At 44.4% G+C, this 24,902-nt stretch overlaps 1 protein-coding gene across 4 annotated transcripts; it reads right to left on the bottom strand.

Annotated features, from left to right (window-relative positions):
- Window positions 1-9,626: 9,626 nt before the first annotated feature.
- Window positions 9,627-23,213, bottom strand: gata2a (GATA binding protein 2a). Of its 4 annotated transcripts, none has more exons than XM_005450242.4 (6): window positions 22,440-23,213; window positions 17,811-18,214; window positions 16,462-17,037; window positions 13,627-13,784; window positions 11,548-11,673; window positions 9,627-10,827 (listed from the first exon to the last, which is right to left on the bottom strand). In XM_005450242.4, exons 2-6 carry the CDS (start codon window positions 18,037-18,039, stop codon window positions 10,528-10,530), a joined length of 1,389 nt encoding a protein of 462 aa, XP_005450299.1. In that variant the 5' UTR covers window positions 18,040-18,214; window positions 22,440-23,213; the 3' UTR covers window positions 9,627-10,527. The 4 variants fall into 4 exon arrangements, with proteins under 4 accessions (XP_005450299.1, XP_005450298.1, XP_003442719.1 ...); XM_005450241.4 differs by lacking the exon at window positions 22,440-23,213 and adding an exon at window positions 18,461-18,753; XM_003442671.5 differs by lacking the exon at window positions 22,440-23,213 and adding an exon at window positions 18,461-18,751 and having other exon boundaries at window positions 13,627-13,772.
- Window positions 23,214-24,902: the final 1,689 nt, after the last annotated feature.

Consider the following 24,902-nt stretch of genomic DNA (forward strand, 5'->3'; position numbering starts at 1 on the left):
CTGACAGGGTGTTATCCTCATAATGGTATGCTTTCAAGATCTTTATATTTCATGTTGTTCCAACATTCATCCTTAACAAAATTGAGAAATCCCCCCAAATAAATCAAAGTGCATGAAGTCTTAATTTTCTTTTTTCCAGGAAATGTTAACAGCAGTGGTGTCGTCAAAAGACGGAGCATAAAATAGCGTGGAAACTCTGATTCATAAGTAGCATTAATTGACTTGTCACATAGAAAAACAAGTAACAAATTCTGGATTGGGCAAGGCCATAAGTGCAGTGAGTAAGTGATAACATTTTGCCTCAAGGTGTGTCTGGCCACTGCTGGGACTAACACACACGGACACACAGCCTTGATGCTGCCAGTAGAATGGATTCTATTGTTGAGAAGCTCCACTGCCCATTCAACTTAGCCCACATGAAAGCAGTCAACGGAAGGGAGAATGACGAATGAGTGTGTTGGTGCTTGTAGTTTACATGCTTCTACATCTGCTGATGTGTGCGCGTGCGTTCCCGCGTGTGCCTGTGTGTGTGCACGCGCGCGCTGCGGCGGCGGCATGTTTTTGTGTGTTTGCTTGTTTGTCACATGATGTCCTGTGGCGATCCCTAACTAACCGTACAGGCGCCAGTAGAAGGTTGGGGGGTGGGGGGTGAGGGTGGGAGACGGGCATGAGCAGACACAGAGCAGGGAAGAGGAGCTATGGAGCCGTGGAGGGGGGCGCTCTGGCTGACTACTGTCACATGATGGGTATATAATGAAGCCAAACTACATTCAAACTGTTGAATAACTGCGCAAATGACTCATGACCTGACTTAGCATTGTGTAAACATGTGGCTTCAGTTCAGTCTTCTTAATAAACCACCATATGAGAGGATGCACTGCTGTCAGTGCTAGAAGCAGACAGCTTCACACTCTTTTAAGAAGTCTAATGAACGCTAAGAACCTGTGCCATAGAGCTGGGACCTGCTAATGTTCTCCCTGTCCTTTGATAGTATATGTGTGTGTGTGTGTGTGTGTGCACGCGTGTGTGTCCTAGAAACTTGGATCTTGGATCTCCTGCCAGCTTTCAGTACACGGCCTGTGAAGTATAATGTCGGTATTAAAAATACTTCACCGAGGCAGAGCATTTCATCACTTTCAAATTAAAAACGAAAGATTATGCCAAGGTGCTGTTTCAGACCACTTTTCCTCGCTGGCTTGACAAGAGTCCATAGTCAATGGACAATGTATGGACGCAAGCGATGCTGAAAGGAACCACAGTGGCTTTCTGGAACTCTTTATCACAGAGGCTTACTAATCCTGTCATATCTAATGCTCACACTCCATTAATCAGCCAGGCTGTGTGTGTGAGTAGGATTGCGTGTTCCATGTGGCCGAGGTGCTGGTGTTTACCCAGTGCGCAAGCCTCGGTTGGCCGCAGGCCTGGTAAGCCTGGCCATGATAGGCCACTGTGAAATGCATCTGACAGAGGCAGCCCATTGCCCTCTCCATTGTAATTGTGTTTGCGTTTGAGTGTGTGTGTGTGTGTGTGTGTGTGCGCATGAGCATCTGTGAATCTGTCTCAATCACTGTAGACTCTGCTGACTTTACTGCGTTGTGTACACATTGTTTCCAACTTTAGTGTGTACAAGTGTTTTTGTGTCAGTGTATAGGGATTATTTTTAATACTGAAAGGAACAGCAGACGTTTAGCAAATAGCTGAATAGTTGAAGAAGGGATAGAGAGAATGTTAATAGGGTGGGAAAGGGGAAGTGAATCAATGGAAGGCCCTGGCATTTTAGCTTGGTCAGCCCGGCCCCTCTCCACCAGTCTGTCGACTATATTTTCCCCTCTTTTCGTTCTCGAGCTTGCGATCAGTTCTCTTTCCCCTCTCCACTGCATTCCACACAGTTTTGTCATCCTGCCAAGGAAACAAATCAGAGAGCCCTCTCTCAGCCGCCACACTTTTCCTTTGTCTCGTTCTGACTTTCTCCGCTTCTGTGTGCTCCGCTTTCCTGTTCGGTCCCGCACCCAGCGGTCTCACCAACACTTCGCCGTGACCGGCCGCAGCCTGTGATGTCACGCAGGGAGCAAAGGCTGTTGGGTAGTGACCCGAGGTCAAACGAGCTTGTGTCCAGCAAGCATTTCTGCTGCCTGAAAGCGTGTTGTAAAATGCTCATTCTTCCTTTCCAGGAGAGTGCTTCCCTTGTTTGGAGAAAGTGTCTCCTGTTTCAAGAAGTCCGTCCTGCCCTTTTAAAGAGTTTCAAAGTGGCTCCCCGATTCCCTATTTTTCTTCCTCAGCTAATTTGATGTGTCTGTACTTGCCGGTTATCATACTACAGAGCCTGTTATTTGCGCCAATAATTGAATGAAGCCATTTACGGCGCTGACTTTTTAATTAATTTTCATGGGTTGTTTTCTTTTCCTTTTTTTTCCCCCGAGATGATCTCCAGTGAACCATGGCAGTTGTGAAATGTTTTAATCAGACGTGTAAATGGAATAATTCTATCAGTCAATTTGGTCTTGTTTTTATTTTTTACACGGGTGATTAACCATGTTACCAATTGGCTGGGTGGATTAGCTGGATTAGATGTTCCGTGTTTGTGTGTGTGTGAGAGTATGTGTGATGCCAATTAATGATGGTTTGGCAAGCTAGAAGTCAATCAGGGGCATAAACATAGCAACAGGGAAATGTACTCGACTTCACCAGAGCAAGAGAAGTGAGATTATACCTGCCCACATGACCGCAGGCCTCTTTAAGTGCCCCACCTAGGTGGAGGAGGAGTAGAGGACGGGACGCCTGAGATGTTATGCAGGATCTGTTTGAGAGTTTCTTGCTGGATTTCTGCAGGTGTTGATGCACCGGGAGCATGTATGAAGAAGCTCCCTGTGACAGTTAAACCTCTCACCATCATCTATGTTCTTGGCAACCCTTAGTACCGTGAGCAGCTCCGTGGTAAACGTGTTGCTCTGCTGTCTCCCGGCTCTTATCAGTTCAGATAGCCCTCACATAGACATTCATACCCGCACAGTCAGATCCTCTGCTAGCCACAGCAGTAGATGGAACTGATGCAAGGCTTCTATGACGACAAGAGGACAGGGCCTTATCTGAAGTTATGGTGATGGCCATGATGGAATGATGACAATCTGCTTCTTGTGTGTTTTCTTACGGGTAGTACTGCGCAGATGTACACCTGTGCAGGCTTACAAGCACAAGCACGGTCCGCGATCAGGTGCTTTACAGTGTACGAATGCAAATAGCGACGTTTAACATGGTGCATCCGTTGCATTCGAGACGAACATCCACTTGGCCAAAGAGTCCATGCAAACAAGCAAATGATCATGGTCATGCAGAAACCACAGGGAAGTGAGTTTATGTCACTGGCCCGTTTTTTTTGACTCATCGTGCTTTCACCGCTGTGTCTTTCTTTCCGACAAATATGACAGATGCATATCAAGCTCTGCAGTCTGCTCAGGGGAGATAAGGACCAGTTAGGTGCTGGGGTTGCAACATCCCACTGAGCCAATGAGTGAGCACAACACCTTTCTCATACCGATCGTCAACAGATAGGCCTGCAGTGCGTGTGTGAGTGTGCGCACGTATGATGCCTCTGATAATTCCTGTCTCCACTGAATTCTGGCATCGGCAGTGTTATGGTTCCAGGTCTGCGCACATCTCCTGTTCTGAAACTTGTTTGAAGTAAAACAGAAGTTGTGTAAGCAGATTTGTCTGTCCGGTACACAAAAGTTAAGGTTTCTTGTTGTAAAATAGTTCAAGGCTGTAGTCTTACTGACCTTACTTATTTGTTGCTTTCTTTTTTTTTTTTCTTAGTGCCAATTCACAATGACAGTCTTCTCAATGTGCTTTATAAAGTAAGGTAGATTCCCTTGAATATTAAACAGAGAATGCTGCTTGGTGAAGTGGCAGTGGTGAAGAGAAAGAACTCCTTTTTAACAGGAAGAGCTCTCCAGCAGACCCAGGTTCAACGAGGGCAGCCATCTCTTACAGCTACATAGAAGATGAAGGGAAAGCAAAAAGAAAAGTTCAAAGCATAGAGTAAAGAAATGCTATGGAAGAGACAAGACAAAAGTAAGTCATGGATAAATATAGTGACTGCAAAAACAGGTTTGTGATATCTAAATGTTAAAATCTGTCTAGAAACCAAAAGGTTTTCTTCTTTTATCTATGATTTGTTTCTAAGAGCAGTCATCATGCAGTTTTTCCTATTAAAAATAAAACTCTGACCTCTCTCATTGATCACATTGTGCCTTTTTTAAAAATTTGTTTTTGCTGAATAAAAATGTCCTGTATATGTTACCATGTCTTCTTATCTGTATTAACAAAGTCAGAGACACAACAAGATCTTTTCCTGGAGATAAACAGATAAATGTTGTCTAGGAATGCACACAACCGATGTAGTGTTTTCCGCATGAGCGACTGGACTCGCAAGACCGAAATGAGATCTGGATCCTGTGAAATTTAGCAGGAAGGTTTCTCTGGTGTACCAGCGCATTTATGCAAACTTGATTCGTGCTTTTAGTGGAAGCAGGTAATCTGGGAGAACCTGAATACCTCAGTGCATTAGGGGTAGCCATGCTTTGTTGCAAGGACAAGTTGGTCCATGAGAATTAAGGAGGCTTGAAATTAAATTCAGGGCAGCCACAGAGCAGCTCTGTCACTTAATCCACCTCACAAGCAACTATCGTTGGTCTACAATAGCGACTTGAACAGCTTGGGAGTCTGAGCTTGGCACATCAGGTCTCTGTGGGCTTCTACTGTCCTCCTGTTCTCTGTCTGGTCATCATTTTCCAGTGGGAGTGTCCAGAGGATCCATCCAGGGGTAGGCACCTGGGTCCTATCCGTTCACTCCTGGCTTTGTTCCAGGATGCCCTCAACTCCCCCACTCGTAGCTTTCTCCAGTTACCTGTGAATGAAAGCGAGAGGAGCGGGACCGGGGCTGGGAATGGTGTGGGACATTATATGGGTGCGGAAGAGGATGGCAGGTCCAGACGCCCACTCCCCTGAGCCCTCCGAGGTATTTGTACTGTACTTGCCCCCCAGTTTGTCAATGGGAGCCTGCAGATGAATGGGCTCATTTGTCCTCAGACAGTGGGGATGAATTTTGCCTGTTGGAGCAGGTGAGCAGGAGGGCCTTAGTGCAGCATAACACAGCATGAATGAGAACGTGAACACTACCTGTCCCAGGTGAACATCCTGAATGCTCCCTGTCCCAGGTGTGAGGAGGCTGACCTCGTTTTTCAGGGTGAGCTGAGGGAAGGGTGCTCTGCATGTCCACACCCTGCTTCCGACATGGACTTCTCAGCAGGTTACAGACAAATTACACAAAGGATGAACGCATCGGTACAAAAGAGTTCAACAGTTGGATGACTGATGCTAATTTATAAAGGTCTCAGGCTTAAACACTACAAACTTCCTGTGGTTAGGAGAGCTGGAAGGTGTAGGAATTTTGTATCCGCTGTGTTTTAGCACGGAAGCAACTTCCCCAGAATAGGACAAATAATCATTGTAGAGTACGACGTGGGAAGCAGAAAAGAACTATAACTGTATGCATAATTCAGAAACGTCTCTCAGTATTAGAGCACCACTCCCAGAAACCTTTTCGTTAACCACAAACTATGACAGTAAGGTGGGTTTTCTTTCCCCCTTTCACTTTTCAAGTTTCATATTAACAAGCTATCCAAACTTACTGATGCTGACCAAAAAAATCATGAACTAGTCTCCTGGGGTTAAAACATATTACCTTTTTATTTATGCACTTGTTTTTTCTTTAACTCTTAGGCTGTAGGGCCTATTTGGAGTGATTCAAATGATGTAACATGATCTTGGGTAATTAAGAGATATATATTACATATAGAAGAGTTGTATGGTTGGCTCTCATGCCCTGATATAGTTTGTCCCGACCTCAAATAATTCAACAAATAGTGAACATTTTTCTAAAGTCAGTGGCAGAGTGATTTTTAGCATTAGGTACTCATACCACAAACTGAAAGCTGCCCTGAAGCATGAAACTTTGCACGGAATTACTCTTAAATACTGTACAACCATGCACCCCTTGTAATCAATCTCTTTTTTCGCTGTCTCTGTCAGACCTCTGTGGTCTTAATTGGTCTTAATAGTACAACAGAAGTATTTCCTGTTTGAACTTCTCGCTTCCTGTTTTTCTTTTTTTTTTGCAGTGCTTTGAAAAAGCTGTGTCCTCAGTCAAGCTTGGTATGCAGCTGTCACTAGCTGGTGGCCTTGCAGTGCTCGGCCCGAAGGGGAAGAAAATAAAGCGTCAAGGGCCTTGAAGGTCATAAAAAAGCGAAAGATTACCCAAGATCAAAACACTTCTTCTGAATAATTTTCGACACATGGAGAGATCATTAGTGAGATTTGGTGTTCTAGCAGGTCAGGATGCGGTAGTTTCCTGTCAGCAGAGGTCATCGCTGATAATCTCCTGTCAGCTCTGGATCGCTCTCTGAGTGACAGCTATGACTGTCAGAGCCCCGCTCATCACATCATTGCTACGTGCTATACTTGATTAATTTTAGAAGAGTTGCTCGAGTGGCAAATGGTGTGTATCAGTAGAGGTTTCCATGAATAGTGTTCACCAGGTGCTTTACTGAACATACACACCTTTTTCCTGTCAGGCTCAGTCAGACGGGTATTTCTATGAATTTCTCTTGATCCGTGAAAAGAGGAAGTTCACGTGTCGGCCTCTTTATATAGCACAAACACTAACTTGATAACCATTACAGTTCAAACAGCTAAAAGCTCAGTTAATGCTTCATCATAGCGTGACTTAAGTTCTGTTTTCGCTCAAGCTCGACAAATGAACTATTTGGGGAACTTTATAGCGACCCAAGGCATGAATAAATGCCCTGTGTTTGGATTATCTAAATACTGTCCTGACTAGCAGTCTTAATATCCTTGTAGGGGTCTGAGGAAGGAGGGATGCTTTTTTAGCTAGGCCCAGGCAAAGGTCAACCCCCATTGCAACACACACGCATTGGGAGACCTGCATTTGAACTGCACTGCACTTCCTTTCATCTTCTACGTCTTTCTCTCCCTAACTCAACTTTGCGAGGGGATGGTCGGGATACCTTTTGATTCCGCTAATTCAATTTGATGGAAAAACAAATACGCTGGAGGAGTGGGAGACAAGAAGAGAGTGGGAGTAGTAGGGAAATGGGGGGGGGAAATGAAGAGGTGGTTAGTTATATGCAAGTGCAGGGGGGAATGAGTGGTGGTGGGGATGGTGGCGAGGGAGGTTGAGTACAAGCGGAAGAGCAGAGGGGAGAAGGAGAAGGAGGCAGGGAGTGGAGATGAGTTGAAACATCCAGTTCCAGGTTGAAGTCGTAAACCTCTCGGTGCTCTGATCTAGGTGGCCACCATGTTAAACCCCGCCAACGCATCTGAGATCTCTCCTCTTCATCTCCTCTATGGAATGCCACTCTGATAGGGAAGATAAGTAACATCCTATTTTACAGCTTTTTTTTTTTCTTTTTTGTGTCACATAATTCAGGATGTGAGTTAGAAGGAGATGTCTTCTTCAATGTAGCTGTTGGTTTAGTGAGACCTAGTGAGTAAAAAGGATACAAAACCCTCTTGTTGCAGAAACTGAATCAATTTAATGGAGTAGAAAATTGAGCAGGAGTGGCACATACAGACACCGAAATACTTCACCAAGAAGTAATTTCACGTGCAAGCGTGCGTGCCTTGTGCCTGCTACCTAATGCTACCTAACCCTTGTGAGGCATGTGAGTTAAAATGTAGGCCTGCTTCCTACAAATATGCACCCCAGGTTTATGATGCTTGGTCACACACCACACCGACCTTGTATGCATGTGCACTTGCATGTTCATGTCTGCATGTGTGCTTGCGAGCTGCTGGCCTGGCAGACTCTGGTATTATTTTTGGGAGAGCTTCTCCTTCCCTCTGGAGGGCCTCATTGAGGAGTGCTGGCTCTCTCCGTCTCCCTCTCTCAGTCCGGGAGTCCGGCCAAGCCCGGCCGAGCGGGCTCGCTGACTATAGCGGTGCACAACTTGCTGGAGTCGTGGCCCGTGCGAGGCCCAGCTCCAAAAACACTGTGCTACACACAGATGCTAGGCTGCTTGCTGGCAGTGGAGCGTTACATTTTCACTGGTGTTCAGCAAGTGGATCAAGATGATCCCACCCCCTCAGTGAAAACAGACATTCACATGCAGTCCTTCAGTGCTGTGTTCATGCATGTTGAGCCAGTCAGTGTTGGGAGTTTGCTACAATGTAGCATATGCTAACCCCAGAGCCTTCCAGCTCCACTGGATAACGACATGGCCTCTATATGTAAAGCCTGGATAAATATTATCTTCAATGTGAACTGATCAAGCCTCTGGGAAACTCCAGCAGATCAACCTCTGCAGCAGTCCAGCAGATGTGAAGAGGGTGGGGGGGTTCAGGGAGGGGTAGTTGTCTGATTTCACCGTAGACCATTTAATCGGATGGTTTGTGCTGTGGGTGTGTGAGGGCATGCTGAACTCAGTGATGATGACCTCAAATTGGCCCTAATCGAGCAGGCTCATTAGCGGCTGGCTCTGTTCAAAGTTTCTCCAGCCCCTTTATTTTACTGTAATCGTCCAAATGGGAGGGAAGAAGCAGAACAACAAGCGCGGAGGGAAGAATAGAAGACAAACAGAAAATAATGAGCGAGCACGAAGAGGGAGAGTGAAAAAAAGATAAACAAAAGAGAAAGAAAAAGAGGAGGAGATGAGGGAGAAACAAAGCTGACGCCTGCTTCCTGGCAGCCTCAGCTGCGAGCACATCTGTGTGCGAAGGGTTCAAGCAGACCCCCATGTGTTTGCTCAGGTCGCCTGATTGCCTTTCCTTCCTCTTCTCTCTCCCACTAAAGACCCACTGTCCTTCCTCTCACTCCAATCACCCTGGCCAAGGCAGAGAGAGTGAGAGAGGGCTACTCCGACAGACGCGGGGAGCAAGAGCAGCTCCTGCTGAACTGAACTCATGACTCAGTATTTTTCACATGCAAATTCATCAAGAATTTGGCTGTTAGAGATTGTTAAAAAAAGAAAAGAAGAAGGAGACCATGCATGGATTACTTGGTTAAATTAGGGTGTGAATTAGTGTGTGAGAGCATGTGGGTCTCTGCATATGTATGACTGTATGACTCGGGAGCCCTTGGCTGGAGCCTGCTGTCTGGGTACAATGGTCCAGCCCGGGGCTTTAACTCCACAAAGAGGCCTTCTCTTAACAACGAGCCATCACAGATAGAGGAGGAGCCTGACCAAAGCATTACCACGCTTAAGGGATCACAGAGCTTCCCTTGATACATCTGATATCACTTATGATTTTAATAATCAAGCAGTCTTCATTAAAACGACTGTTCAGGCCATAATGTCTGTCTGTGTGCACAATACTGTGAAAACACTTCAGACACATGATGTGTTCTATCAAAGAGGTACATTATCAAACCCTAAACAAACAGAATCACAATGAGAAATCCACCAACATAGCAGGAGTAGTTTAAAAACAAACTGGGCTCAGGTATAGAAGTTGTTGTTTTTTAAAGGCAAGGAGTGGTCACGCTGTTTTTCTTCTCTTTACTGCCCTTTGTCAGTTGGAATGTGTGCAGCGTATAAGGATAGAGACAGATCTTACTTCAGTATTAAACTTTATTTCCTTTTCTGTGTGAGATGGAAAAATGATAAAAACGTACAGCTCAGGGACTTTTTCATCTAAGACAGGTCAGTGTTTTCTTTACATAATAACCACGAAATTAAAATCAGACGTTTTCGTGTGTTGGACGAAAGCTTAAAGAGTGAAAATAAATTATCGTAGCAATAATTATAACAATATAACAACAATAATAGCAATTAAGCATTTATAAACACTCTATTTACTGCGGGGTTTTTTGTTTTTGTTTTTTTTTTGCTTTGTTTTCATAAAACTCTGTTATCAAAAACAGGTGGTGTGTACAATCCAGCATGTTAGAGGGGCACTGGTTTTGGGGTGTACTGTTGGTTGGGTCTGACTGGTCGGTAACAGGGGCGCATGACTTCTGCGGCAGTCTGAAGACTTCCAGCACTGAGGAGCAGTCGTGAACGACAGCCTGGGGACGGACAGGGCGCGTGTGTCTCTGTATATAATGAGATGGTCGTGAGGTGAAAACAGCGGTTCTTTTTAAGACCTCTCATGAGTCTCCTGTTGCAGGATCAAGGAGAGGTGGGTACCAAAGTGACTTAGTAAAAAATAAGCAAAAAAAGAATGACAAACATCTCCAATCCTGCTAGCTCCTGTCACCCAAGGCCTAACAGACCCCTCCTCACATTAGCTCTTCACAGAGTCCACTTAAGTCTCGCTCTCCGCAGCGGCTCATCAGTGAAGTCAGGCGTGACGCAGCCTTAAGTCATCAAGTCCGACTGAAAGTCTTTTCCCTACAACCACTGTACACAAAACAAGGCTGCTCAGCTGTCGGCATGATTCGGGAGGCCATTTAGTGTTTATGGCGATGTGATGACTCCTACAGGCGAAGGGGGCTCTGGGTCTGAAAAGGCCTCAGTGAGGCTCAGCCCAGACCGGCGAGCGATTGGAGTGGTGGGGGTGACCGAATGAAGGGTGAATGGGCGTGGGTGTAGGCAGCATGTGTCCCGAGTGGCTGAAGGGGGGCAGGTGACCCATGTGGGTCATGTGACTGGCGAGGCCGGGCGCACCACCAAAGGGAGAGGCCTTGTCCTGCATGCATTTGGAGAGCTCGTCAAAGCCATCCCCTGATCGTTTGTTCCTCTTGGACTTGCTGGACATCTTGCGGTTGCGTGTCTGGATGCCTTCTTTCTTCATGGTCAGAGGTCTGTTGACCTGTGAAGAGCAGAAGAGCGGCACATTAGCTCAGGCGTGGCGAACAAAAGCACCACTGACAGTGTGAATACAGCATTGTAGACATTTAGGTTCAGGTTACTGTCACAGCTCCTTTACAGCCTCTTTATTTTAAATCTTAGCAGAAATATGTCACATGTTGCAATGACTTTTTTTTATTTTTACTATCCCAATAGCCTTTTATGAATAACCTCAGTGTTATTCATAAAAGGCTATAAATAATGAGCAGCTGTTTTGCATATATAGCTCCATTATAAGGCGAGTCAGGGGCGTGTGTTTTTTTTTAATCTTTTGTTTAATTGTCCAAACCAAACAGAACCACAGTGGTCATTAATGAATACACGGGGATGAGGACCAGGCTGGCCTCTGAAAGGAGCAGCCAGCAGACAAATCCTCATCAGTGTAACCGACGCCGTTACACTGAATGACAGTCCCACCCGGCAGCCTCTCCGGGGAGTAACGCCCCCCATTGAAACAACGATGGTTTAATAAAAAAGCCGCCCGGTGGGTTCTGCTCGACAGGGTGAGCAGGCTTTGCCTCCGCACTCTCACTTTCTCTGCTCCTAAATCGATACGAGCTGTCCGCCCACTTAACCAGTTAAGGACCAGCAGCCCTCCCCTCCTCCTTCCATCCCAAACCCCACACTCATTTTTCTTTTTACTTTTTTTTTTTTTTACCACCCCCCTCCTGAAGCTACTTACATTGTGCAGTTTAAAGTAAAGGCCGCAGGCGTTGCACACCGGATCTCCGTTCCCGTTGCGCCTCCAAAGGGTGGTGGTGGTGGTCTGGCAGTTTGCACAGCAGGTGCCTGCACGTCTAGCAGCGGACTGAAGGAAGCAGAGAAAATGCATCATAAATACTAAACCCGTTCACTTGTGGAAGGAAGGTCAGCGCAGGCGCATCACAGCAGATATCGTTTCTGAACCATCAGCAGCAGCAGCATCATTTAGATTAAACAGTTGTTGTGCCAAAAAGTGATTGTGACACCCCATTCCAGAAAATGTGCGACACGACGGGAAAGTTAATGGGAGGTTTTTCTTAAACTTCTTAAACGGCGGCACGTGAGGTCCCATCTCTGACCGCACAAGTATGTGCAGACAAGCATCAAAAGAAGCGACACACAGACTGGAGAAATGACTTAACTTCTCTATTGAATCAATTGCATGTATGTCGACCGCTACAAGCATGATCAAATTTTGTAATTTGTGCAATAAGACATGGAGCCATTTTTTTTCTTTCTTCCCCCCCCCGCAGATGTCTCTCACGCTACTCTACAGGCCCGCTAGTAATTTTATTTAATGATAAGTATGCTATTAATGGAGGTCTTGCGTAAACTCCGCATTTTATCACGATCCAAGAAAAAAAAAAATGGGCCGCGAGTCGTGTGAGACACGGTGTCCTGCCTGACAATATGCCACTGTGCCCATTACAGATCGATTCTTCACACATAATAAAAAGCATTAGTTTCACATGCAAGGAGCCTCCGGTTCCGTGCCGTGCGTGCAGCATTCAGGTTAGTCTTTTAATTCATTTCAGGTGGAGTGGTTGCTGTTTACCTGGAGAGCAGCAGCAGCAACAACAACCCAGGTCATTTTCATACGGGGTAAATAAATCATAATTTAAAAAAAAAAAATGGAAAGCGGCTGTGCATTAAGCCTAGCACTGCCCACCGATAATGACAAACAAGAGAACAACATAAATCCATTTATTTTCCAGTCCCCGCCCCTCGCGGTCTGTCTCTTCACACATAAGCGGCTCCTCCAGTGTTGTGATAATCTCTTTATAGTATATGTCAGTCTAGCCATAGAGAATGCAGCGCGCTGGTTGAAGGCGGAAACAGCCGGGAGCCTGACTTCCTTATCTGGGCCGGCCAGATATCCGGATAGGAAACAACTGGATGCCCCTTTGAACACAACTCTGAAAAACACTTGAGCTGAAAATGCAAAAGCTACAGCCACATGGGCCGACCCAGTGGAAAATGTAATGGACTTTTTTTTTTCTTTTACGAGTAGGAACGACGTGGAAATCGTCAAGGAACAACACGAAAAACGATCATTTCAAAAACGAGTTTTAGTGTTTCAGAAAAAAATGCGGTGGAATTTTTAGAATTTAGCAGAAAGTGTTAATGAAGACCATCAGAGCCATCATAATGAGGGTGTGTGAACGAAGTCAAAGGTTACGCAGCTCAAAACAATTTATTAGTTTAGACCTTATTTTTTAATACCTTAATTAATATAAATCGACACATTATTATTATTATTATTATTATCATTATTATTATTATTATGCAAGCATTTTGGTTAAAAATTATACCTATAAAATATTTTAACAAAATATATATAAAGCATAGTAGATAGATAGATAGATAGATAGATAGATAGATAGATAGATAGATAGATAGATAGATAGATAGATAGTCCAGTTTTAGCAGGTTTATTGTGAATAAAGACTGAGCAGCCCTGTAACATGGCACAGCCACCTCTCTGTCCTTGCTGCCTTTCATTTACTCAAGCATGGTGTTAACTAAAGCAGCATGGGCATTGGTATCAGTAACAGTATCAGAAGTACCAGCAATAATGATAGCAGGAACAATGGCAATAGTAGCAGTATTGTAACAGGCCATGAAGGCGGATCATCGGGGGGTGAGAGGGACAAACAATTCCAGGAAGATCATAGGGAAAATATAACTTTCCTGGAATTGTGCTGCCGGCATCTGCTTTGTGCTCATATTTGGGTGCCTTCTCTCAGAGTGAGGGGATGGAGCGAGAAGTAGGACTCACCAGCCTCCGTTTGGGCTTGATAAGCGGTCGGTTCTGGCCGTTCATCTTGTGGTACAGTCCGCAGGCGTTGCACAGGTAGTGGCCGGTACCGTCCCGCCGCCACAGCGGGGTGGATGTGGCACCACAGTTTACACATTCACGGCCCTCTGCATATAGTTCAAGAGGAAGAGACAAAAGGAAATTTTATATAATTAAAAAGTTCCACCCTCTTTGTGGAGCAGCATCTAGCAGCTGTGTAGCACAACCTGGTCAGGTAGTTATAGTAGAGTTATAGTAGAGTGGTGCATGACCTCAGATGGCCTTGTAATATGAAGTCAAAAATTGGGGTAGTGACAAATGTCCATATGAGTGTGCAGGTGTACCAAGTGTGCACGGCTGCCCAGGACACAGACACCTCTATGTAAACTGATCCGGAGTGGGGAGGCCAGAGACAGCCAGAACATGTCCAGAGGTGTCCAACAAGAAGAGTGAGACACACCATCAAATTAAGCCTACATTATTGATCAGCTTAGTGCGCACCCACGAGAGGAAAGTAAGTGTGTGTTGGTGGTATTAAATGTGTCGGAAAGTGTTTGATGAGAAGCTGATTGGTGTCAGAAAAAGCAGTGAGACAGCATTGTATCAGCACAAGTTGTAATATAGTTTCTATCATTCTTGGTGACTGGATCAATACTCAGTGTCCTGTGTGTGTGCATTCTCTTCTGTACAAAAAGCTGCTTAAAAAAAACAAACTATTCCCACAAGTTTTTCTCCCCCCATTCAGGTTTGACTTCAAACAGCCTGTTGCTAAACCAACAGCTCATTTAATTCAAGTGTTCCCCTCTCCCTAGAGCATCACCTCATTATTTCTGTTATAATGCCAGCGACACCCAAAGTCCCACCCTTGCACCACAATGGGATCTGACCTGAGCAAAAAGGGGGAAAAAAAGGCTAGGTTCCTTTTGAAATGCATCTCTTGTGTTTTCGTACCTCCCTTCTCTTCCCCTTAAACAATTTCACAAGTCGAGCGACCACACAGAAGCAGTCTCATTAATATGCTTTACATATTCGCCCACAATGACTTACAACTTTTTGCCTTGCACAATGCTCAGTGTCGAAATACGAAAAACAAATGGGAAGGCGAAACAGCTCGGTGCATAAGGTGAGCTGCACGAAGGGAAGGAGCTGTGGGTTTGAGGGCCAGTTCCAACAGGAAGCGGTACCGTGAGGTATTCGTGCTGACAGAGAAAATGTCATTGTGGCATTTTGTCCAACAATCAATCACAATTACTGGCACTGGACATTGACTTTGATAGATAAGAGCCTTTTTTTTTTTTCTAACGTCGTGGCAGATATGTTTGTGTTGCTGATTCAGGCACAGTCTGGCCAGGCTCTTTTAAATGTCACAGTATAACATTTCTCCACCACAACAGCTCATATTCGCTCAGGATTATCAGGTGTGTTAAAAAGCACGGCGACAAAGGATGACAATGCAGATAATTGCAAAGCTACATTCGGAACAATTTGTTAACACACTGCGTTTTTTGTTATTTCACGTCCATTCTTTCTTTTGTCCAGTAACTCAGTGTACCACAGCTGGAACAATGTAGGGAAATTACACACTCATTAAGTAGACTGAGTTGTTTTTTCAAATGTCTGCCCATTAGTGTCAGGCATAAAGTCTAAGTATCCCCCCTTAAATTTGACTCCCAGCACATGCAGCATATTGAATCAAGTTCCTGTCCAGACAGTCAGAAAATATGCTGCTTTATTATGAACATTTTAATGTCTTTAAAATTAAGGGGAAATGGGAAACTGCTTGAGTTCTTTTTTTTTAATTCATGGTTGCTCATTGCGCCAGAATGCACTCTCATCTTCACAGAGAATCAGATCTGCTGTGAACTTGCTCGCCCCTCCACTTCATGTCAGCGCAGTGGGCCAAGGCCGTGCTTAAAAACACAAACAGCAGGGCTCTGTCGCCTGTGCTTTGTTAGTGCTAGGGAGAGCGGTGGGCGGGGTGGAGGTCGTGATTTGTTCACTTGGAGGTATACAGGATATGGCAGGAGCCAGGGCGTCGTGACTCCCTCGTTTTTTAAGCGCAATAAAAGCCACATTTAAAAGAAAACAAGCCTATGGCACGAACATGTACCTGCCTGAGCACCGCTGATGGTGTGGAGTCTGAATGTAAAATTAGTGTGTAAAAATGTCAGTGTTGGACTTTTTTCTCTCTGCTCAAAAAGCAGCTGAATTATTTCACTTATTTTTAAAAACCTATACTTAACCAGTTTATATGGATCGTTCAGTTGTTATCTATACGTAAAACCATATACACATATATATATGAGTAACCAGTCAGTCCCAAAAATTATATAATCCCACTTTCGTTCTCTATTTTTTGCTAATTCGCCTCGATTAGACTGACATTTTAAGTGAATGAATCACACAAGTATGAAAAAAAGTGTAATGGGACAAATAAGACTTGACGGTGTCGATGTGGAAATTATCGCTCTTTTTTTTCCGTATAAGCAACTCACTGGAGCAACAAGTCTGAGCCTCGAAGTTTACATAATACAAGCATTACGAAATTGATAAATGCAGTTACTAGGAATAAATGAAAGAGAAAATAAAAGAATAAAATGATGCTCACACCATAGTGGAAATACTAATATCACCTTTACATGGAGACAAATGAAATATTCATCAACCGATGATTGGTTGTGTAAACTAACCTATATTGCGCAACGCTTCACCGCTCAGCTGAATAAACCATAACCATTTAATTAGGCCTTATCGATTTGATCTGCCATCTGATGAGAGAAAGGGGGGAGGGGGGCTCAAAACACACGTGAGACTCACCTGAGCTCGATCTGGCTTTGCTTTTGCATTTGGGCGTAAAGCTGGACGAGGACCCGCCGAGCAGGCTGCCGGGGTGGAAGAGACTGCCGCCGTATTCGTGAGGTGTAGGGAGAGAGTAGGCCGGGTAGGTTGGGATAGGGTGATGCGTGGCTGGGGCCTGGCTGTTCATCGAGGCCAGGCCGCTGCGGAGCGGACTACAGCTCTCCATTTTCATGCCGTCCGTCAGCGGCACTTGGTATTTTATCGACTCCTTCTCGTCCATCCTAGTTGAGGTGGAGGTCGGAGAGGTAGGGCCGGGGTCCGGGGACACGTCTTTGGGAGGGGTTGGGGGGAAACTGTACAGGTGCGGGCTGGAATGCGACGCTGGAGTGAGCGAAGATACCGGAGCGGTGCCGGTGCTGCTACTGCAGGGGTAGCCGGAGCCGGCTGGGTGAAGGCCGGGTTTGCTGAAGTGGCTGACCGCCCATGCGTTGTGGTGGTGTGCAGCAGACAGTGCTGCTTTCCCGGGGTCCAGCCAGGGAATACCGGGGCTGTGGATGAGGTGTGGCCGGCAGACCTGGTTCCCAGTGAGGCGAGCTGAAAACCATAACAGTCTATTTAATATGGCTGTATTTTGCTTTAATTTCTCAGTAATTCATAAGTCTTGTCATTAGTTTGCAACTCAGTTAAAAAAAAATCTTACCTGTTAAATTCCCTGAATTTCTCAAATCCGACATTTAGCTCCAGATGTAGATAAAAAATTCGTAGTTGATTTAAAATAATAGATTTAAAAAAAAAAAAAAAATCGAAATTAAGTAACCTCTCTACAAATAGTTTCCATTAAATGAAAGCAGCCGACATAGCATTATTGAAGCCTACAAAAGTGTTAAATAAACAGAGCTCCTTGTCTGGGCATTATCTTTTCGTCCGCAGCAGCTCTCGGACTAAAGGTTGTTATTAGTAAATTTGCGCTTTTTATTTTATATCCGGGAAGTGCCTCTCTCCCTCCAGAAACTCCTGCCCCAACAGAGAGGGGTTAAGTGACATACTTCCCTTTCCTCTTGCTGTCATTTGTTAGAAATTCCTTTTATGTTGGTGAATTGACCCAGGAAAGTCAAGAAAGACTTTTTCTAACTAATTGCTGCACAGGTTTTTGTTGTTAGGCTGGTAATAAGCCTTTTTACACACAAAAATTATTAGCCTTTAATATCACACACACACATTAAAATTATGGTATTATACGACTCTTTTAAAACATGGATATATAAATGGAATATTTTTTTAAATACAATTTTATTTATATTATATTTTCAGACATCTTATCTTATCTGGCCTCACACTTGGTTGTCGTAAACTTGAGCGCATCTTACCGTGTGCTTGGCTGTAGGTGACCCTTGCTCGGGAGTTGGTGTAGTAGGGGTTCCCTTGAGAGTCCAAGTGGTTCAGAAACATATCAACCTCGTCCTGCGGCAGTAAAGGCGCCATGGGCTCCATGTAGTTGTGGCTCAGGCTGTGGTGGTGAGAGTCCGGGTGCTGACCGTTCAGCACAGCATGATGGTGCGCCATCCACCGAGACTGATCTGCCGCTGCGACCTCCATGTCTGAGCTGACAGTCTCTCTTTTTTCCCTCTCCCCTTGAATGCCTCTCTGTTTAGGCTGTATTTGCCTCCAAGTGGAAGTCGATTCCTCCTTAAAATATAGTTCCTGAACTGTGATTTACAGCAGAAATAGAATCCTTAAATAACTCGCTCTCCCTCCTTCTCCTCTGGGATACCTGCAAAGAGACGAAAGCAACATATTAGTTTAACAACACGTCTCTTCTTCCATGCAAAATCGAAGCATCCTTCGTTACTTTTATCTAATTATAGCGGATGACACGTGAAGTAAACTTTGCACATGCAATTTAGGGTTCCTGCCATTACAAGTCGGGGGAAAAAACAAAGTACATCGCTGTCTCCAAGTCGAAGCAACGTATCCTGTATCCGCTTAAAGAAAACACTTAAATGTCTCATCTGGATACCTGTTGCAGTTGTGATCAGCTGATGGCATACAGAGCCCTGGATGTGTAAACCTCTTGATCCTTGCAGTGCTCAGGCGCATTAATGAGATGTGGGGCAGACTGCTGCGGCTGGCGCCAGTAAATTCCCATATCAAGCCACGTGGGGCGGGGCGTCGGTCTGGACCAATCATAGTGGGCACTGCCGCAATTGGCTAACTGCATCCCTGCTCTCCTTCTTTCAATTTTAATTTTCCTGCACCGAAAAACTAAAAGACTTATCAATCAGCAGTGTAATTTCTCGGGGATCTTTTTTTTCGCTCATGAAGCTCAAACGAAATGAGCAATCGACCTCTGATAATCTGCCTTTTTAGCGACGGGCTGAAGACAGAGCCTAACAATGTATGAAATTTACGCCATATATATGGCCTAATGTTAGCTTTTTACAACGTACCCATGCAGGCATAGCTCCCCTTGCTCTCTATAAACCCATTTACAAAATATCCTTAAACTTTTCTTTTTTTTAAAATACTTGTGGGTGATGTTTAAAATTCGCACCCACTTGCAAATGTCTTTTCTTTTTATGCCACAGTTGACTGCTTAAAGCTGCATATCAATCCTTATTACTAGCAATAAGCGTAAGTGTTTTGGTTGTTGTCTGCCCCATGTAAATACAAACAGCAATTTCAGCACCTCTTAAACCAACAGAGGAGGAGTCGATTTATGACCCCGAATTGCCCCCCTCCCATTGTTGAGAGCGCCTAATTGTCTTTAATTAGTATCACGACATTCCTTTTGTGAAAACAGTGGTTTTTGTCTCGGGGGCAGAGCAATCAAAACATAGTTTGCATTTCTAATGACGCCCGTTGATAATTTGGCCAGACAAAAGGGGATGGGCGCAAGGCCTCACGTTGCACGTAGGTAGGGTACGAAAAGCCAGTGAGTGACTGTCAGAGCGTCTCCCAACGCGCTCATTCACAAACTGCCCACAAAAACAAAAATGAAAGCTGGCGGGGTATTTAATGTTTAGACAAAAAGGTAAAAAGGGGCTTCTGTCCAATTATATTTTTTCTTGTATTTATTTATATCTTTGTTTATTGAAAGCGTGCGTAAAATGAGCAGCACATGCGCTGTTATTTGTGCGCAAGTAGATCTACGTGCACTGCCGCTGCGTTTGTGTGATTGACAAGGAGTAATTGGAAGGTGCCCTGAGCAGACTGGCCGCCACGCCGACGCCGGGATCCAACGTCACAGAATCTAACTAGGAGTTGAGCAGTGTGGGTGAGGGCCTGCGGGGGGGTTGCCGGGTAGCCACGTGAGACCTTCTGATACCTGTGCAAATTCTTCAGGTAAAAGAGCCGTCATAAGTCATGATGACACGGTGCAGGTCATTTAGGCGATAATCACGTTTGATGTCATACCTGCGGTATAACTGCGCGCCTGTGTATGTGTGTGTGTGTGTGTGTGTGTGTCAGTCATCAGTCATTAAATCTCGGGCATGTTGCCAGAGGCAGCGAGTTGATGAGCTCAGCCCTTTGAGCTTGTCAACTCCTAAAATCAACAAATTAGAACATGTGTGGCAGCAGAGGCCCAGCGACTCCAATAACTGACATTCCAGTGGAAAAGAAGCCACAGTTGCCAGGTGGAGTGAAGTCTACCTTAATATGCTTATTAATTGTCACTGACAAATATTGTGTTGTAATTTACACTGCATCAATCAACAATACTGCAGCAATTACGCACAATTTAATGCTGCACAGTAATTGCTGTCACACGTTTGAACCCTGAGCAACAAGGACTCCCTCTGTTTGAGCCTCAGTGAGTATGCAGCGATGCTCTTGATCTTGTAGCCATCAGTGAAAGGACACTGCACACTGTGGCTCAGACTGGCCGGTCTGTGTTGCATTCTGGCTGTGTTAACCACTGGGAGAGTGGGTCAGGCTCAGGATAGCTGCTGTAGTATTCCCATTGTTGTTTGCATGTTTGCCAAATGGATTACTCAGCAGGATTTAGCCCCTCTGTAATTTATACCTTCATTAATCCCATTTGTATCTTTGCTGGAACAAAAAGATGGGAGAGGGTGATGGAGGGTTAGTGGGAGAGGATGGGGGGTGGGGGAGTTTCTGTTGCCTTTTCCCCTCTGTCTTTCTCAAGGACACAGCAGTATTGTTTCACCCGGCGATGCTATCCAAAGAGCGGAGAACGCGTCCCCTCGCACAACGCCTCCTGAGCTGGGCGAGAACTGTGTGCAACAACTGTATCGCCGTGCAGCCACAGTGGCTAATGAACAACAAGATTATCATTCCGATCCATGCTGTTATTAAATGGGATTGGCTTTATCTACCTGTTTGTTCCCATTGGGCACGGTCATCCATCATTATCCAGAGTGGAGGTGTGTGACTGTGTGCCCAACTATGTGTGTGTGTGTGTGTGTGTATGTGTTTTGGGGGGTGGAGGGTGTGAAGAGCCACTGTGGGGCTTGTGAAGATAAGCAGAGCCAGAGAGAAGAGAATGACACAAACCAGCTGAAGCATTATTGTCCCCTTTACTCACGGCTAATTAGATCGAGCCAGGGCACAGGGTGGGTGGGGGGCTTTATAGACACAAGCACCCACCATATAACTGCTGAGAGAGGGGGCCTAAGAGCAGCACAGTCTCCCATTTACGTCGTTTCGGAATCAAAATAATAACATTTCAGAAAAAGCGGGTAGGACATTAACATGGACTGCACACACTCAACAAAAAGTGATTACGGACCACAAGATGAACCTAGTTTTACAGTCAAAACCACATATTGGAGCTATAAATAGAAAAAAACCCACATTTGGACCTCTTACAGCATTTACTCACAACTCCATCTTCATGCCACTGTTCTTTGCTGTAATCAGTTCAATTCAATTCACAGCTTTATTTATACAGCCCCCAAATCATAACAACAGTTGCCTTTATATCGCAAGGGAGAGACTATGCAGTAACACAGAGAAAAGCCTCCATGAGCAAACACTTGGTGACAGTGGGAAGGAAAACCCCCTTTGTATCGTCACACACAATCACGCCATGCCTCTTAAATCATGCACACATAAAGCAGACCCAGCAGCACAGGTAAGAGAGGATGAAAGAAAAAGAAAGGTGCTCCTGCGTGCCGGCGGAGACCCCCCAGCCCTCCCCCTGTCTCAGCTCCGCCAGTGTAGTGATGTGATTGCTCCTTCTACTGATCAAAGAGGGTTACTCGAGTCATTATGCGTTTTAAAGCGTGACAATTGAATACCTTTGTCGTCACTAATATCTCGCTGATGATACACTAAACAATTTAGTGATCGAGGTTTTTTTTTTTTTTTTTTTTGGACCAGAACTCCTTGCCCACGGCAACACGAAAAGTGAGCCACATTAAAAAGGATTATGCGCACGGATTAATTCGTCGATATATATATATATATATATATATATTATTGATTGATTTATTTTAAGAAGCTATGGCACACATACATCCGTTCTGTTAACCCGGACTTAATCTTGAACTTTTTTTATCGATCATTCGGGAAAAATAAGCGGTGCTGTAGAAATTAAAAGAAAAACAGAGCGCGCTTCCAGTGAATATGAATAATAATGATGAATAATAATATGAATAATGAATGATAAAATACATTACAACGTATGACTGCATCAAACAAATATAGAAAAATAATATCACTGTACCGCTTTAGAGATGTTGCGGAGAGTTATATTTGACCTAATATCCAAATATCTGTGACAGCGGGATGTAGAATTATAAATAAAGAGTTCATAAAGAGTGCACGTGCGATCAGTGTACTTTATTCCTCGATAGCCATGAAAATATAGCACAAGCAACCGTTTTTCTTTTTTATGCTGAGCCTGTAGCAATTATTATTACCAGTACCTTACCTTGAATAGCCTCACATATAATTACAAAATATCAAATAAAATAAAATCATAAATAATATTTTAAAGTTCAGATAGTTTAAAAACGCAGTAACTGACTTACCTCCACCAGTCTTGAACAACAGACAAAGTCAAACCGGAGAAAGTGGAACCATCTGATTCACTGCGCAGCTTCGCGTCTTCTCTGCCCTCCCCTCCTTCTCCTCCTCCTCCAAAATAAATGATAACAATAATAATAACGGTGCAAAATTAACGACCAAACCGAAGAGGTGTCCAGATCTGCCCCGTTTTTATGATGCTGTCGAGACTAAATGGAAAACCCGGTGGCCTGATGGTCGCTCTGTGTGCTCTGTGTCGTCACCGAGCGGAGAGCGGTGAGTGTCTGCGCGCAGTATCCCCCCTCTACTCTCGCTCTGTCCAAACCTCTGTGAATATGAGCACAAAAAAAAAAAATGAAGAAGAAAAAAAAAAGTTGTGTGCCTGTGTGAGAGGCTGCGGGCACACAGCAACGTAATGGCACGTCAGCCAGCAGCGTGTCTTCCGGGTCCTGGTTAAATACAAAAAACTGGCAGCGGTACCTGTTCCCGAGAGGTTCTCAACATACTTTAGGATAGCTTGTCCCTCACAAGCTTTTCAGCATTTCATCCTTTTGTTTTTAAAATGTATATCAACGTTCCTCAAGGTCACTGTGAGCTCTGCCCTGACAGACTGATGTGCTGCTTACCTGAGCCTGACTTGCTTTTAAGCTTACTTTGGTGTAATTTGTGGAGTTAACATAAGGTTTACATACATGCAGGGAAATAAAGAACTGCGCGAGATGTTGGAGTCACCAAGGGAGCGAGCAGAGTCCCCGGACCCAACTTGTCCCAGCTGCATAATGCGCAGTCATTATGATTAATTTGGGGCTGAACCTGAGGCTTGTGACCGGGAAAGAGAGAGAGAGAGAGAAAGAGAGATTGAGGGGGTGGGGGGGTTGAACTTAGAAATTGCATAGCTGGGAAATGCACGGTGCTATTTCTAAAGCTTTCCTTGCTCAACAATTAAAGTCCAAAAGCTACTTTTTAGTGATAATAAATGTTCTCTCTTCTTTACTTGTTTTTTTTGTTTTTGTTTTTTTTGCGTTTTTTGTAACAACTCGGATAGACCGAAAGCCTCGGTCCTAATTGACTTACCGAGATATTTTTTTTCATGATCCCCCCAACACTGAGCTAAACATGTTAAAAAAGAAAGAAAAATACCCATCCCTCTCTCTCCACCCGGTCTTTTTTTTTGTTTGTGTTGTGTGTGTGTGTTGGGGGGGGGGGGTGTTATATCCCACACAGCAACAACAACTTTGTAAAACATGCAAAGCCTCTAAAATCTCTTGCACGCGACCTGGGCTCGTGCGTTGTGCCGAAGCCAGGCAGGTGCAAGGGGCGCGAGGACCTCTGCATCTCGGGGCCCGTGCTCCCCAGAGTGCGCACACACACACATACACACATGCAACAAAAAGGGAAGAGAAAAGAAAAGAAAATGTGAGGTCTGACTGAATTGGTAAACATTTGTTTTAATGTTTGGACTCGTCACAGCAAAAAGCTTGGAGGCACGAATAATAGAAGCGTATAGGTTAACATAAGCACTTCATACTTTCTCAGTATTATTTGGACTCTTAACAGTCTAAAAGTATAAGGTTTTGCGGATTTGAAATAAAAGCTTTCTTTTTTTGTTTTATTTGTTTTTAATATTTTAAATCTGAAAAGTGTTGGCTTGTGTTAGCTTATTTTAGCGAGTTGTTGTGGACTAAACAACGTTGTGTATTATGATTAAGTTGATAATGCAAACCCAATAAATGTGAGTTCACATATGTGTCTTTTAACAACAGTTACTTACAATTTATTCGGTAGTTGTTTTTTTTAATGATGTCTCTCAAATACAGCATTATTATTACTTTCCAGTAAGTTGAATGTTTCTCTCAAATCAAATTCACAAAAACTTAATATAATAATAATTATTTAACAATATTTAATAAATAGTATTTGTTTTGTTAATCCGTTTTCTGTGCATTCTGCACATACTCCGTGTGTGTGTGTGTGTGTGTGTGCACAGCTTTCGTCAGGGAGATATTATATGCACACTGCATTAGATGCCAGGGTCCTTCTCCTTCTGATTATTACCAGGGGTAATATTTCATCGGCACCGCGCAATCTTTGTTCTCTGTGAAGATAATAAATGGCCTAATCGTTATCAGCAAACTGCTGGGGGTGTCAGCACCGACCGAGGCTGGAAGCGGGGTCCAAAGTGCTGCTGAATAAATTGGTGTTCCTTATCTCTCACTCCCAGATTATCGCCGCCTTTTCAAACTTGCACAACAAATACATTCAATGCATCTAATGCATCATTTGTGGGGGGGTGGGGTGGATCCCGCAGGTTGATAGAGACAGATAGGCGCAGGGAATGAGACGTATTTACACGTTTTCCGCTGCAGCTAATATAAGCTCTATTTGACATTAGAAGGAGTTTATTGGCCGGACCACTGGTGCACGCACTTTACATATCACCGCACGCCGTATTAACCATACATCAATGC

This window comes from Oreochromis niloticus, linkage group LG5 (assembly GCF_001858045.2).
Source record: "Oreochromis niloticus isolate F11D_XX linkage group LG5, O_niloticus_UMD_NMBU, whole genome shotgun sequence".
In the NCBI taxonomy this organism is placed as follows: domain Eukaryota; kingdom Metazoa; phylum Chordata; class Actinopteri; order Cichliformes; family Cichlidae; genus Oreochromis; species Oreochromis niloticus.